Source organism: Symphalangus syndactylus, chromosome 12 (genome assembly GCF_028878055.3).
Source record: "Symphalangus syndactylus isolate Jambi chromosome 12, NHGRI_mSymSyn1-v2.1_pri, whole genome shotgun sequence".
NCBI classification, from domain to species: Eukaryota; Metazoa; Chordata; class Mammalia; order Primates; family Hylobatidae; genus Symphalangus; species Symphalangus syndactylus.
In genome coordinates, this window is record NC_072441.2 from 96,316,983 (window position 1) to 96,334,103 (window position 17,121).

General features: G+C 43.4%; 1 protein-coding gene across 4 annotated transcripts in view; it reads left to right on the forward strand.

Annotated features, from left to right (window-relative positions):
* TBX19 (T-box transcription factor 19) overlaps positions 1-16,385 on the forward strand; it is a 34,199-nt gene extending 17,814 nt beyond the window's left edge. For all 4 annotated transcript variants that reach the window (XM_063625130.1, XM_063625132.1, XM_063625133.1 and 1 more), the window contains 4 exons: positions 2,109-2,170; positions 6,678-6,866; positions 10,402-10,537; positions 14,584-16,385. In XM_063625130.1, coding sequence (XP_063481200.1) covers positions 2,109-2,170; positions 6,678-6,866; positions 10,402-10,537; positions 14,584-14,878 — 682 coding nt within the window. In that variant the 3' untranslated portion in view covers positions 14,879-16,385. The remainder of the gene's footprint in view (positions 1-2,108; positions 2,171-6,677; positions 6,867-10,401; positions 10,538-14,583) is intronic.
* Positions 16,386-17,121: the final 736 nt, after the last annotated feature.

A 17,121-nucleotide genomic window follows, 5' to 3' on the forward strand; every position in this document is an offset into this window, starting at 1 on the left:
AAAAAAAAAAAAGAAATAGGCTTTCAATATTCAATTCAATATTCAATAACATCTAGAAGATTCAAATCATAATTATCTATTCCTTATAATAGAGATCCAGGAGAACTGTTAACTAACAGTGTTTTTTTTAAAGACCTGTTTTACTATGAATTCTTGAAAGTAGCACAATCACATTAAAAAAATTAAATGATTTAGATTTACAATAATTCACTCTGCCTTTTTCCTAATTACTTCTGAGTAGCATGGCTTTAATAAATTGCTTTTTAAAAACTATACTTAGCCTAGGAAAAGCGAAAAGTGGAGAGAGGTTCACATTTCCTCTGCTGAGAAAAGAAGTCAGAGACTTCTGGGGGTATGAGTGATGATTCTGGTACTTTGGGGCAGTGACCTGCCATCTCTATATCTTTTCTTTCTTCCTTCCTTTCTCTCTTTTTTCCTTTCTTTCTTTCCCTTTCTTTCTTTTCCTTCCTTCCTTTCCTTCCTTCCTTTGCTTCCTGCCTTGCATTGCCTTGCCTTGCCTTGCCTCCCTCTCCTTCCTTCCTTCCTTCTTTCCTTCCTTCCTTCCTTCCTTCCTTCCTTCCTTCCTTCCTTCCTTCCTTCCTTCCTTCCTTCCTTCTTTCTTTCTTGAGACAGAGTCAGGCTGGAGTGCAGTGGCACTATCTTGGCTCACTGCAACTTCTGCTTCCTGGGTGCAAGCGATTCTCATGTCTCAGCCTCCCTAGTAGCTGGGATTACAGGTGCCCACCACCATGCTCAGCTAATTTTTTATTTTTTATTTTTAGTGGAGACAGGGTTTTGCCATGTTGGCCAGGCTGGTCTTGAACTCCTGACCTCAGGTGATCCACCCGCCTCGGCCTCCCAAATTGCTGAGATGGCAGGCTTGAGCCATCGTGCCCAGCCTCTATGTCTTTTTCATTCCAGGAAAAAGAAGATGATGGTGCTTATCACTGACTTTTTAATTGAAAAAGCCTACAGTATAATATGATTATCTTTTTAATGTTCAGATTTTATTGCTTGAGTTTCAAATCTTTTAAATAGTTTTTATAACTCTCTAATCTTTCCTGTTCACCTTAAAGGCTCTGATAAGGCTCTAGATTAATGGACAGATGTTCATAATGATGCATCACACAACCCTGTCCTGTCCAATATTTGAATATACTATTATTATTATTATTATTTTAGAGATGGGGTCTTGCTCTATCACGCAGGCTGGAGTACAGTGGTGTGATATAGCTCACTACAGCCTTAAATTCCTGGGCTCAAGCTATCCTCCTGCTTCAGCCTCCCAAGTAGTGGGGACTACAGGCATGTGCCACCATGCCTGGCTATGTGTTTTTTTTTAAAGAGACGGGGTCTCAGTATGTTGCCCAAACAGTCTCAAACTCCTGGCCTCAAGTGATCCTCCTGCCTCCGCCTCCTTAGTTGCTGAGATTGCAGGAGTGAGCTACTGTGCCTAGCTCCAATATTGGAATAAATTATGATGATATACAAGACACACTTATAACGTTTTCAGTTAACAGAAGGCCTAAAGGACAAACTGATATGTGAGATGACAGAATCTAGATTCAAAGTGACAGTAGCATGGTATAATACAAAGAATTTAGGACTTTGAGTAAGAGATCCTGACTGAATCCTTGCTCTGTAATTTACTGGCTGTTTGTTCTTGCATAAGTCAGTTTACCTCCTCAAGATCCACTTTTCTAATCTACAAAATTAGAAAAATATGCTAATATTTCCCTCACAGGGTCATTGGTGGATCTAGCATATCACATATGTAATTGTGCCCTGGAATTGTGCTGTTATTATTGCTTGAATCTTGTCAGTCAGGAGCAATATCCCCAAATTATTCAGATCAAAATAAACAGGGATAGCTGTAAATGTGGTAAAGAGGGGTAAACAGTAAAACTGCAACTCCGAGAGCAATTGCACAAGTAGAGACAGCACCCCGAAGGAAGGAGAATGGGGAAGGACAAGAGCTTAGGAAAAAAGGTGTTTGGTTTTCTTATTCTAAGAAATTGATTGCTCTTCAAGGAGAATTTTGGGTATGCTTTATAGTGGACATACATAAAAAGTTGGACAGCCATGGTGCATTTTCTCTACTCTTTCAGAAATCACCTAAGAGACGTACCGGAGGCTATCTCTGAAAGCCAGCACGTGACCTATTCTCACCGTGAGTTGGGTGTACACGAGGTGGGAGGTGCGTGGGGCTGTACTTGGAGCCAACTCCCTCCACACTCAGACTCTTTGCCTGTCAGGACTGCTTAACGACTTCCAGATCAAAACCCAACACACTGTTTATTCTATTAAGGACAAATTTGTGCCCTTTCCAGAATTTCCAGAGAGCCAATGGTCCTAGGCTTAAGAGGCTTAAAAAAATCTTAGGCAGGAGATAAGAATGAAAATGATGAATTTCTTAGACTCTGGTTTTCGTGTCAGTAAGGCGCTGAGCCCTCAACAGTGTGTTCTTGGCTTGCCTCCTAACTTTATGCTCGCCACTCTGGTCTCTCTGTTTTGGAGTTTTCCTGTTCTTAGTGTTTGCTAATTTTGGAGTTGGTCCTCATAGCAATGTGTCATGCAGGCCATAGCCTCCATGGGGAAGAGTCTTTATTTGTGGGCTGGAAGGCTGTAGGAAGAGGTGGAGTAATACAGCTGGGATTCTGAAGGTAGCGTTGGATGTTCCCATCAGGGTGTTACCTTGTCCATGTCCCAGGATGGTGGAGGGAATCCTCTGCAGCTGCAAGGCAACCCACCATCAGTGACATCAGAGTAGGAAAGTTAACCCTGATGTCTGAAACCCTCTTTAATTTGGATTATATTGGCTTGCAAAGATCCCTTATGCAGTTTGCCAGCTGCAGAGTTCTTTACTTCTTCCTTCCCTTCAATCTTAATGCACCTTCCATACCAGACCCAGGAGTATAGCCGCATAAAGAGAAGCAGCTCTCAGAAAAGCACTCTTTTTTTTTTTTTTTTTTTTTTTTTTTTTGAGACAGAGTCTTGCTCTGTCGCCCAGGCTGGAGTGCAATGGCCCAATCTCGGCTCACTGCAACCTCCCGGGTTCAAGTGACTCCTCTGCCTCAGCCTCTTGAGCAGCTGGGCCCACAGGCATGCGCCCCCACGCCCGGCTAATTTTTGTATTTTTGGTAGAGACGGGGTTTCACCATATAGGCCGGGCTGGTCTTGAACTCCTGACCTTGTGATCCGCCTGCCTCGGCCTCCCAAAGTGCTGGGATTACAGGCGTGAGCCGTTGTGCCCGGCCGAAAAGCACTCTAAAAATGACTGTCAACCTAAATGAAAAAACTGAGGCAACATTAATATAAGTAGAAAGTTTATTTGGGCCAAGTTTGAGGACTACAACTTGGGAGCATAGATTCAAGTTCCCCTGAATATATACTTGGGTTAGCAGCAGTTACAAGTGGATTTTTAAAGGGAAAAAGAAGAGGCGATTCATAAACTGTTTACTGTAACATGAGCTATTGATTGGTTATATATTGTTCTTTGTATCACATATTCCAGGAACGTGAAGATAATGGGTGAGGCAGCTAGTCAGGAACAAAAATGCCTTTAAACAATTGCCCCGGGCATGGGTGCAGGGGGTGCCCTTGACTGAAGGTGCTCCTCACACTCATCCCTCTGGGCCTGATAAATTTTGCATGCCTCACATAACTCAGACTATTCTGAACTATTTTTATTTTATCATTTCCCCCTCAGTTTTTTCCTTTAGGTGGAATGAACTGGAATAAAAACCTCGTTGTATAGGTTAGGGCCATGTGCAGAACCATAGGAGTTCAAAGTTCATGTGTTGCAATCTTCTCGGCAAACTTCTTGAGGTGTGTACATTATATGTGGCAAAGTCTGGTTCCGAGGGGCCACTTGCCTGGTTTTGCCCGCTGGGTGCCTGAATCTTGATTCTGTTAGTCAGATAGGGACCCCTTGGGCCGTAAGTTTGTGCAACTCTGCAAAAATGAAGATGACAAAAAGATTCGTTGAGAATGATTGTAATATGAACTTTGTACAATTTGCTTACTGGTACTTAAAAAGTATTAAGCAAAGGCAGTGGGTTCTAATATCAGGCTCCATTTCCTCATTGCTGAAGACCAGGTGACAATCCTTAGTCAGTGTTCTTAAGGAACAGCTCTATTCCTATCTGAATCCCCATCCACTGATCCCTTAGCTGAGGCATGGTCAGCAGGAGAACAAGCTTCTTGTTTTGGGGCCTGCAGTACTAATTCTCAGTCTTTGCCCGTGAACTCACTTGAAATAGTCTTCTGTTCAGAATCTTTCTACAAAACATTTTGCAGTCGTCCAAAATATTCTGCAAAATGCTTGCTGCCTGCCAGTAAATAAGTGGAATGAAAAAGAAGAAAAAAGGAAAAAAACCCAAAAACCAAAAAACAAACCAAAATGCTTGCTGTCAAGGTGTGCTAGGCCAACTCTCCCTTTCAGTGCTGTCAGAATTCTCTTTGTGGGGTGGGGTTGGAAGGCATCATGATATCTCTTGCTTAGAGTAAGAACTGAAGGCACCTTCCCACTCGGCAGAAATAGAGAGGCTTTCACTCTTCCTGCGTAACCACATTAATCATTCCCTACCTCCCCTGGTAGCTGAAGGTCCATGAGTTACATATACGTGTAATGCCTCCTAGACTGACTTTTATTTTAATTAAGCCAGAAGCACCTTAACTATGCATTTCTATTAACTTCTGCATTCAGATTGTATTTGTTTTCATTTCTTTTTTCTTTTTTTTTATTATACTTTAAGTTCTAGGGTACATGTTCACAATGTGCAGGTTTGTTACATACGTATACATGTGCCATGTTGGTGTGCTGCAACCATTAACTCGTCATTTACATTAGGTCTATCTCCTAATGCTATCCCTCCCCGCTCCGCCTACCCCACGACAGGCCCCGGTGTGTGATGTTCCCTTTCCTGTGTCCATGTGTTCTCATTGTTCAGTTCCCACCTATGAATGAGAACATGCGGGTGTTTGGTTTTTTGTCCTTGTGATAGTTTACTGAGAGTGATGGTTTCCAGCTTCATCCATGTCCCCACAAAGGACATGAACTCATTGTATTTCATATTGTTATATTCCAGTGTTGCTTTAGAGGTTTTCCACCCTTTGATAGAGTCCTTTGATAGGACTGTAACCATCTGATAGGTTCTTCCTGCTGCACAAAAAGATGTTACTGGGAAGGGGTCCTGATCCAGACCCCAACAGAGAGTTCTTGGACCTCATGCAAGAAAGAATTCGGGGCGAGTCCACAGAGTAAAGTGAAAGCAAGTTTATTAAGAAAGTAAAGGAATAAAAGAATGGCTACTTCATAGGCAGAACAGAGGCATGGGCTGCTCAACTGAGTATAGTTATAGTTATTTCTTGATTATATGCTATACAGGGGGTGGATTATTCATGAGTTTTTCAGGAAAAGGGTGGGCAATTCCCACAGCTGAGGATTGATTTCTCCCCTTTTTAGACCATATGGGGTAACTTCCTGACATTGCCATGGCATTTGTAAACTATCATGGTGCTTGTAGGAGTGTCTTTTAGCATTTTAATGCATTATGATTCACATATAAATAGCAGTGAGGATAACCAGAGGTCAGTTTCATTGCCATCTTGGTTTTGGTGGGTTTTGGCTAGCTTATTTACCACATACGGTTTTATCAGCAAGGTCTTTGTTGTATGTTGTGCTCACCTCCTATCTTATCCTGTGACTAAGAATTCCTAACCACCTGGGAATGCAGCCCAGTAGGTCTTAGCCTCACTTTACCCAGCCCCTATTTAAGATGGAGTCACTCTGGTTCAAACACCTCTGACACAAAGTCAATAGCATTGCAATAAAGAAAGAGTTTAATAGACATGAGTCTGGCCATGCCATGTTGGGGACAGAGCTCTTACTCAAATCAATCTCATCAAAAACTTGTAGGTTAGGTTACCTTTTTCAGAGGCAATTTTAGGGAAGAAGTGGGGGGTAGCTAGGCAATAGGTGCTTGCTGCTGATTGGTTGAATCAGAGATGGAATCACAGGGAATTGAAGCTGTCCTCTGGTGCTGAGTCACTTCTGGGTGGGGCCACAGGTGGGGTTGGTGGGTCCAGGTGGAGCCACTGGTGTCAGATATGCCAAAAACCTGAAAAGATATGTCTAAAGGCCTATCTTAGGTTCTACAATAGTGATGTTATCTGCAGGAGTAATTGGGAAAGTTGCATATCTTGTAAAGTCTGGAGTAAGGGCTGGCAATCATTTGTGTCTACACCTTAGCAGAATTCAGGCTCCTCTATGCTCCTAGCCTGGTAGTCTTTCATTAGCTTTACAAAGGCAGTTGAGTTTTAGAGAAGGGTTACTGTTATTTAAACTATAAGCTAAATGTCTCCCAAAGCTAGCTTGGCAGCTTGAAGGCTAAAGGCAAGAGGGAGATTGGGTAGATCAGATCTCTACGACTGCCATAATTTTCTCACTGATAGACTTTTTGCAAAGGCAGTTTCAGGACTGGTCATGCATTTCCAGAGAAGCCAAGTTAGCTGCTCATGGGCAAGGGCAGTGGCAGCCAGGGGATGATACCACCACACAGGCTGGCATCAGTGTCATTTACACGAACTGTAGCTGTGTAAAGTAGCTGGTCACCTGATTTTTGGTGTGGGAGTTCACAGACTCAGCCTTGGTGTCTTCCTCTTGTCCATTTTAGTGGGAGGCTGGATCTTTTCCAATCCGGACGGAGTGTGCACAGCAGGAAACTCCAATTACCAGTATGCCGCTCCTCTGCCTCTGCCTGCTCCCCACACCCACCATGGCTGTGAGCACTATTCGGGTCTCCGAGGACACCGGCAGGCTCCCTACCCTTCTGCGTACATGCACAGAAACCATTCTCCCTCAGGTCTGTGACTCTGCTGATTAAACCCTTGGGGTATGGGCTGGGGTGGGGGCAGTCAGGAGAAATGGATAAACAGCTAGGAAAAGGAGTAGCTAAAGATGGAACCCCTGTCATCTAATATACATCTATGATATTATTGTTTTTGTGTTTTATTTTATTATTTTATGTACAAATATTTGATTAATTAGGTATAACAATCTTAGTTTTTTTAAAAAATTATTTCATAAAACCCCCAGTCTCCTGGTTTCTAATGGGCGTGAAAGGCCAGGACACTGATGTTCTGAGCAGTCCAGGCAGATCTCTAAAAGCCATGTCAAGTTGTGTGTGTCTGAAACACTCAGCTCATCACCTTCACATGGCTCTTTTCTATGGCTGCATTCATGGCTCAGTTCAGGGAATACTGGGTCTAGCATTAGGGAACTATTAGGAAGGTCTCTGGGGAGCTGGATCCCTGCATGTTCAGTTTGATTCAGTTGGAGACATGTAAACCCAACCTTAATATTTTAAAATAATTTTTGCTGACTGTTTTTTTTTAAGTTAGCAGTATTGTTTGTGTGCTTTTTTCTCATTGACTACTGCCTTTTCCACCTTTGCCTTATGTAGGCCCAGACCTTGCCTGATTATTAGATTTGTAGAAAGAAGGGAGAAATGAAAACAATGGTTACTTTTTCATTAAATTATTCATGCAACAAATATTTATTGAGGATCGACTATATGCTAGGCTCTGTTTCAAGCACAGGAATGAAATGGACAAATGCCCTGCCCTTACGGAGATTCTATACTAATATGAAGAGACTGACAATAAAACAAGTCAAGTTCACGGCATGGGAGATAGTGGAGAGTATTTGGATTCCATCCTCCTTCCTTCCTCGGTGACATCCTGAGCTCTGCATTTGTAGAGGGTCCTCCTGGTCACCAGCTACCTGTCCCTGTGTCCCTTAGCCTGCTATTCTTGGCAACCTCAACAGTTCCTGCCAGGAGGGGAGATTATGTAGCTTACCAATAGCAGAAACTGAGCAGTGGCTCGCTCTCCTTCCTCATTCTTTCCTGCAGTCAGCATCAAATCACATCTTCTGAGCACCTACTGTGTACCACGTTCTTCTAGGCAGTGGGATAGGAAAGTGATTAAGACATAGCTTCAGGGCCAGGAGCGGTGGCTCACGCCTGTAATCCCAGCACTTTGGGAGGCTGAGGCGGGGAGATCACAAGGTCAGGAGTTCGAGAGCAGCCTGGCCAACATGGCGAAACCCCGTCTCTACTAAAAATACAAAAACTAGCCAGGCGTGGTAGCGGGTGCCTGTAATCCCAGCTACTTGGGAGGCTGAGGCAGGAGAATTGCTTGAATCCGGGAGGCAGAGGCTGCAGTGAGCCAAGATTGTGTCACTGTACTCTAGCCTGGGCAACAAGAGCAAGGCACCATCTCAAAAAAAAAAAAAAAAAAAAAGATATAGCCTCTGCCCTGGAGGAGCTCGGGGTTACACAAATACATAAATAATGAATCCTAATATAATGCAGAAGCATCACCTGGGAACTTGTTAGAAATGTAGACTTTCAGGCTCTACTCCTGAGTCAGGGTCTGCATTTTAACAAGATCAGCAGGGGATTCATAAGCGCTCTAGAGTTTGAGAAACAGTCTGTAAAACACATAAGTCAGGGTGCCATGGGAATGAAGGAAAAAGAGCAGCTAGATATGCCTGGTGGGGCAGCAAACGCTGCCCAGAGGGGTTAACATTTAAATGGAGCCTTGAAAAATGAATAGAAAAGGACAGAGTGGGAGTGGGCAGGGGTAAAAGGTGGAGGATGACATGTGCCACAGGCAGAGGTGCAGGGCATTCCAGGTAGACAGAGTGGGCTGGGCAAAGATACAGAAGAGGGAAAGACCCTAGGTTGTCTGGAAATAGCTTTGGAGCAGAGTGTAGGGGGAATGGGGACAGATGGAAGATGCAAGAGTTAGGGCTGGAGAGCTTGGAAGTGCTGGATCGTAAAATGAAGAGACATGGCCAGGTGTCTTAGTCCCCTTTGTGGCGCTATAACAAAATACTTGAGATTGGGTAATTTATAAGCAATAGAAATTTATTTTCTCATCGTCCTGGAGGCTGGGGAGTTTAAGATTAAGGTGCCAGCATATGGTAAGGATCTTCTGGCTGTATCATAACATTGCAGAAGGCATCACACGGATGGTGGGGGAAAGAGGGGGGAGAGGGCAGGAGGCCAAACCCATCCTTTTATCAGAAACCCATTCCTGTAATATTGACATTAACCTATTCATGAGGGTAGAGCCCCCATGGCCTAGTCACCTCTTAAAGGCCCCACCTCTCGACACTCTTGCATTGGGAATTAAGTTCCCATCAGATGAACCTTGGGGGACACATTCAAACCATAGCACCAGAGATAGACGTTGGAATCTTCCTTCTCTCTCTCCTTCTCCCTCTTTTCCCTTCCTTCCTCCCTCCTTCTGCCTTCTTCCTGTCTCTTATTTGTATACTATTTATGCAAATAGAGATTCAAAGAAATGGAAGACATTATTCTTCCCCCACCCCCATAAAAACTGTATATATTCAAGGTGTCCAACGTGATGTTTTGATATACATATGCATAGTGAAGTGATTACTGCTGTCAAGCAAATTAACATGTCCATCTCCTCACATAGTTACTTTTTTTCATGATGAGAGCACCTGAAATCTACTCTCTTAGCCAATTTCCAGTACACAGTACAATATTATTAACTATAGTCTTCAGATTGTAAGTTAGATCTCTAGACTTATTCATCCTACATAAGTGCAACTTTATATCCTTTGACCAATATCTCATTTCCCCAGCTTCCCACTCCTGGTAACCACTGTTGTACTCTCTGCTTCTATGTATTCAACTTTCTTAGAGTCCACATATAAGTGAGATCATACTATCTACTTCTTTTTGTAAAAAGGTATGATTTTTTTTCTTATTTTTTTTTTTTTTAAATTTTAGGGATGGTGTCTCTCTGTGTTGCCCAGAAAGGTCTCAAATTCCTGGGCTCAAAGGATTCCCCTGCCTTGGACTCCCAAAGTGCCAGGATTACAGGTGTGAGCACCATGCCTGGCCAAAAGGCACTGTGCTTGAGATATTTAAACCTACTCAGGGATGGCTGAGAAGAATAAGTTCCTGGACCTCAGAAATCTCATCTGGGGCACTGGTGGCCCTTAGGCTTAGCTTGAGGGGAGGCTGGTATGGTCCCTTCTTAAAAGAGGGTGACTGTGGTGAAATGAGTTAGACTGATCGTTGTTACTCAGGGCAAATCATTCTACCACCCTGAGGCTTATCTGTAAGATGGAGTTAAGGAGTCATTGGTGTGAAGGTTAAACTATGAATGATACCTGGCATATGGTTGACATTCAAGAAACCTACATTTCTTTTTATTTTCTATTTCCCTGAGAAAGAACTAACTGTTGGTGCCTGTAGTGCAAGCCATGGTTACATTTTGCCCTAGGATAATGTCACTGGTCACCATCTTTATGTCTTCTACATTTGCTATCAATTCAACTGTTGTTATTTCCCCAAGTGAATTTGATAGAAAGCTCAAGCAATAATCTGCAAGTTTTCTCGGGACCTGACAGCTGGACTTCCTTATCCTCCACACCCCATGCCAGCATCCTGTCTGTACCCCACACCAACGGACCAATCAATCCAGGGCCCAGGTAAGACTAACACCATCAACTCGCTCATTGGTCGTCTTGGGGGTTTACTTTAGCACTGGGGCCTCAAGTTCATTCTTTTTCCTAGGGTGGCTTGGTCTAACCTATTGTCCTGACTTCTGAAACACTAAGAAGTCAAGGTGGCAACAGGATGGAGTTCTTTCATAACTGGAGAAACAGCTCAGTCATATACCGTTTCTTTTATTTAAAAGGATAGGCCGGGTGCAGTGGCTCACATCTGTAATCCCAGCAATTTAGGAGGCCGAGGCAGGCGGATCACCTGAGGTCAAAAGTCCGAGACCAGCCTGGCCAACACAGTGAAACCCCATCTCTACTAAAAATACAAAAATTAGCTGGGCATGGTGGCACATGCCTGTAATCCTAGCTACTCGGGAGGCTGAGGCAGGAGAATTGCTTGAACCCGGGAGGTGGAGGTTGCAGTGAGCTGAGATTGTGCCATTGCACTCCAGCTTGGGCAACAAGAGTGAAACTCCGTCTCAAAAAATAAATAAATAAATAAATAAATAAAAGGATAAAGACATTATGACCTGGGATCATTTGTCTTAAACCAGTCAGAAATACTTTAAACTATGGTGGTAGCAAATAGATACTGACTGTATCTATTTGGTGGGATTTAAACTTAAGTCTTCTGACAGTGATGTTTCCTGGTTATTATGCCACATTGGCCAGGGAGAGATCATATGCAGAAATCATACAGTTTTAATACCTTTTTTTCTACTGCCCTGCCAATTTTGCAAAGGCTGCAAGGGAGCCCAGATAAATGAAATTCTGTCTAAAACCAAATAATTCGCTGGTGGCCGGGCCAGTACCAGAATACTTAATACTTTAGAGGAAAAGTATAAATATACACTGAGAAGTCAAGACCTATGATTGTCCATTTTCCCATGAGTCACCCACCCTAAAAGGGGGACATATTGTGGATGCCTGGCCTCACGACCCTGGTAACAGAGCTAAGTGTAGCATGGGGGACCCCATGGTTTAATCCTCACACTAGCGACCTGCATTAAGTTCTGACTTCTAGAAATCTGAGTGGTGAAGTGGGAAGAGAAGGCCTTTGAGTCTGACAGGCAGGGGTTTGAGTCCCAGTTCTACCTCTTAGTAGTGACTTTGTGGCTTTGGGCAATTTTCTTAGCCTTACTGAGCCTCACCTTTCTTATCGGTGTCATGGAAATAATATGAGCTACTTTGCAGAGTTACTGTGAGCATCAAATGCAGAAATGAGAAAATGCATTAGCATGCTTTGTAAGCAGTAACATTCGTGTAAATGTCAGCTATTATGTTCAATATGGTTATGCAGAATTTTGAGAAGGTCCAAAGTGGATTCAAAATTAAAAGATGAGACTTGGCTGGGTGTGGTGGCTAATACCTGTAATCCCAGCACTTTGGGAGGCCGAGGCGGGTAGATCCCCTCAGGTCGGGAGTTTGAGACCAGCCTGGCCAACATGGTGAAACCCCGTCTCTACTAAAAATACAAAAATTAGCCAGGCGTGGTGGTACATGCCTGTAATCCCAGCTACTTGGGAAGCTGAGACAGGAGAATCACTTGAACTCAGGAGGCGGAGGTTGCAGTGAGCTGAGGCACTGCACTGTAGCCTGGGCAACAAGAGCGAAACTCTGTCTCCAGAAAAAAAAAGAAAAGGATGGGACTTGGGAAGGCATCAGATGACTTGTGATTTGTAAGTCTAGAAAAAGTTAGGAAAGGTTAGGAGAATGTGGTGGCTTAGAATCACCTGGGGTTGTTGTTAAAATGCAGAATCTGATTGGTAGGTCTGGGTGGGGGCCTGAGATTCTGCATTTCTACCAAGTTCCTGGGTGTTGCTGATATTGCTGTGCCCCACAGGGGTGTAGAGCTGTGCTGTCCAGTGCAGCAGCCACCAGCCACCCGTGGTTGTCAAACACTTGAAATGCAGCTAGTCCAAGTTGAGTGTAATACTCACATAGGATTTTGAAGATTTAGTGTGAGACAAAGAATAAAAATCCCAGTTTTTTTATATATATATATATATAAAATATATATACTACTATATTACATATATTTTTATATTTTAAAATATGATATAGACTTATATATAAAATAGATAATATATATTTTAATATGTATTTATAATTTATATAAAAATATATTTATATATTTTAATATCTATAAAATATATATTTAAAAATATATAAATATATGAAAATATAATAGTATATGTAAATATAGATGTTATTATGTAAATATTATGTAAATATATACATATATAATAAATATATATATTTACATCAAATGCATGTTGACATGGTAATATTTTGAATATTTTTGTTAAATAAAATATTAACAAATTAATTTTTTTCTAAATGTGGCTACTAGAAAATTTAAACTTACATATGTAGCTGGCATTTATGGTTTGCATTTTGATGCTGATCTAGAGGATCATTTGCATTTGACACTGATCTAGAGGATCTGAGGGAAAAGCATTGATTTGGGCTGTGGTAGGAAGTGAGAAAGAGAGTGAAGATGAGGTTCCCTGAAGATATTAAACAATCATGTGCCAAGTTGTATACTAGATACTTACATATATATAAGTCATCCATATATAAGTCATCTATAGTACTCAAAGACAACTATAAGGCAGGTATTAAAATTCCGATTTTGCTGATGAAGAAACTGAAGCTCAGAGGCCTTAAAAACTTCCTGAAGTTTCTGCAGTACAGCTCAGAGCCCATGGTTCTCCCACAGGCCCAGGAGGCATCAGAAAGGGTCTGTAAGAGATAATGTAGAATAGCTTCTTCTGAAGATTGGGGCCAGAATCCCCATAAGCTGAGCTAGCTCAGAGAGAGCTCAGAGGATGGGCTTCTGCAGGTTTCATATGGTTCAAGGAGACCTGTAGCATTGAAAAATGGCACCAGGTGAAGGATGGCATTGCCAACTCTGGTTTCCCTGTTGGTGTGTTAAACTCATTCCTGACTCCATGAATATTTTGTTAGAAACAAAACAAAACAAATGTATTCAATATTGCCATTGGATAATAAGCCAATTATCAAGCAGTACAGTGTTGGGCAATGCAGAAACTCTAAAATGTAAGAAACATAGTGATGACTACAGGCTGAAAACATTGGGTTCATTGCACCTGTTCCAACTGCGTCTATATTGAGGTGCAAGCTTGGCTGTATATTACAATCACCTGGGAAACTTAAAAAAATCCTCATACTCAGGCTGCATGCCAGATCAGTTCAATCAGGGGCAGGGGAGTGGGGTGAGAGTGGGATCCAGGCACCAATATTACTTTAAAAACCCCCAGTAGTGATTCCAACGTGCCGAATGTGCAACCAAGTGTGTGAACCAGTGCTATAGAACCAGAGAAGGCAAAGAAAATGTTGTAGCTCCCAGCCTTTCTGCCAGGCACCAGAGCTCACAAGTGCAGACCAGGAATGGAAGAATTAATGATAACAACCACCATTTACTGAGTACTACATGCTAAGGACCATATACTCCTCTTATTTAATCCTTGTAGCAATCTCTGTAGGGTAGGTAAAGTTATGAATCTACATCTTGAAGATGAGAAATTGACCCTCAGAGATATTAAATTATTTAGCCAAGGCCACAGAGCTAATAAGGGGTAGAGGTGGGATTTAAACTTAAGTCTTCTGACAGTGATGTTTCCTGGTTATTATGCCACATTGGCCAGGGAGAGATCATATGCAGAAATCATACAGTTTTAATACCTTTTTTTCTACTGCCCTGCCAATTTTGCATAGGCTGCAAGGGAGCCCAGATAAAAGAAATTCTGTCTAGAACCAAATAATTCGCTGGTGGCCGGGCCAGTACCAGAATACTTAATCGTATCATTATCCTACCATACTTTGCTGCTTCTCTTAGCTTTTCTGCAGGAACAGGACCAATCTGTGTCATAGCTAGAAATAAAGCCATGGCCAGAAGCCCTCTTGTAACCATGCCCTTCTCAGCACTGTGTACGTGCTTGTCAGGTGGCACTCCTTCCTTGGAGTGCCGTTGAACGTTCCCTTCCCCTCTTTCTCTGTCTCTGCAGCCCTTACCCGTGCCTGTGGACCATCAGCAATGGTGCCGGAGGCCCCACTGGGCCAGGCCCGGAGGTGCACGCCAGCACCCCAGGAGCATTTCTCCTCGGAAACCCAGCTGTAACTTCACCCCCTTCTGTGCTCTCCACCCAAGCACCCACTTCGGCTGGTGTGGAGGTTCTGGGGGAGCCCTCACTAACCAGCATTGCTGTGTCCACCTGGACAGCAGTGGCCTCGCATCCCTTCGCGGGCTGGGGTGGCCCAGGAGCGGGTGGGCACCATTCTCCTTCCTCACTGGATGGTTAAGCAGGATCCTAGGAGCCTCTATCCCCAGAGATCCTTCTATGTGTAGAGTGCTTAGAAACCCCATCAACTGATCTAGTGAGTCAGACTGTGGAATCTTCCTTCCCACTAGCTGGAGGCGGAGGTGGGTTATTACAGAAGTCATACTGGGAGAGGGTTCAGTTTGGATGATGCTAGTTAGATCATTTGCATCTCTCCACCATTTTCTTCTGCACTCCCATTTTCTCTGCAACTTATTCTTGCCATGCTTAGGTGACAGAAGTTTGTTAAGTACCGTCCTTGTGCCCTGCCACTTATTCTCAAATCGTTCTGGAAAGCCTCACTTCCTTTTCTGTGGAGAAGGTGCAAAGCTGTTTAATGAGCTCAAAGTTTACCTAGCTAAAGGCCACTGCTTCCTGCTTTGTGCAGCTGGAAAGTATGTGTGGCTACAGGGCTCAGGTTCGCACTTCTGCCTTGAGACCAGGACGGGGTGTAAGCCATAGAGTAAGGTTAACAAAAAGAATAAAACTAATCATGTATTACTCACAGCAGTGTGCCCAGACTTGTGGAAATGAAGTGATGTCACTCCTCTGCTCAGAAACCTTCAATGGTTCACCATTACCAATGGAATGAAGTCAATTCTCCTCACTATAGCTGGGTGTGGTAGCTTAAGCCTATAATCTCAGCCCTTTTGGAGGCCAAGGTAAGAGGATCGCTTGAGGTCAGGAGTTTGAGACCAACCTGTGCAACAAAGTGAGAGCCTGTGTCTACAAAAAATACACATGCCCACAAAATTAGCTGGGCATGGTGGCATGTGCCTATAGTCCCAGCTACTTGGAGGAGGATCGCTTGATCTCAGGAGGTTGAGGCTGCAGTGAACTATGATTGTGGCATTGCACTCCAGCCTGGGTGATAGATCAAGACTTTGTCTCATTTGAAAAAAAAGAAAGAAAGAAAGAAAGAAAGAAAGAAAGAAAGAAAGAAAGAAAGAAAAAAGAAAGAAAGAAAAGAAAGAAAGAAAGAAAGAAAGAAAGAAAGAAAGAAAGAAAGAAAGAAAGAAATCCTACTGTGAGCGATCACACCATCTGGGCTGCAACCACTTCCCCAGCTTAGGTCCCTCTGTTATCCTGTTGGCCTTCTATGTATTGGTCAAGGCAGGCATCTCTGTTCTCTAAACATTCATTGCACTTTCCCACCTCTATACCTTGGCTGTGCCTTAGTGTCCTTTTTTCTCCAGTTCATCTGTGCGAATCCGACCCATCTCCCAGAGCCTGGCTGAAACATCACTCCCTGCATCCAACATCTGGTCTGCTGAGATATGTTTGATCTATCTCTGCTTGCTGTTCTCATTGTTTTTGCCTCTGCCATAGAGCTCACCTCATTTTGCCTTGTATTTTTGTTACCTGTGAGTGTGTCTCTCCCTATTAGACTGTAAGCCTCTCGAGGGTGAGGCCTAACCTTCTTGTCTTTGTAACCCACAGCAGCTGGTACTGTGCCTTGCCTATTTGTAGGTGCCCAATAAACATTTGCTGAACTGAGTTGGTGTAATGTGCATGTGTGCTACAAGGACGGTGTGAAGTGGCTGGGGGGCAGATCTCAGAGACACATGCCCCATGACACATAGGTGCGTCCGTGTGGGAGCCTAGGAACATGCTGGCTGTTAGTTACACGGGCTCCTCATCTGAGGCACCACCAATTCTCAGTGAATGACAATCATATATGGAGACGGGGTGTATTAGAGTGGTTATTCCCAAATACCAGTTCTTGGATCCCCTAAGTCAGGATCACCTGGAACAGGGGGCCCTTGATAGACATACAGATTCATGGGTATACCCCACACCTGTTGGATCAGAATTTTTGGGGCTGGTGTTCAGGAATCTGCATTTCAAACCATAGCTCCAGGCATTGGCCCTGGGCTAGGTTTGGAAACTCCTTACCTAGAAGAGAGAAATAGAATGATAAATACTCCAGGAACCTTATTTCAGATGAGTTTTTACCTCTGCCCCAGCCAAGGTCATTGCTGTAACCATTGAGCAGAATCAGTTTCATGAGTCTTCCTCTTCTTTTGCTACCTACTACTGGATGTGCTAATAACCTTGGGAGTGAGGTTTCCAGACCTGGGTGATGAGCAGTTCTCCAAACATCGACTTTAGACTACACCGGCTGAGCAGCCCTTCTCAGGGCCACCACTTGAGGAGTCTAAGTTTCCACTTGGAGCCTAGCATTGGCTCAGCTGCTTCCACCACTCTTCCATCAGCTGAACCCGT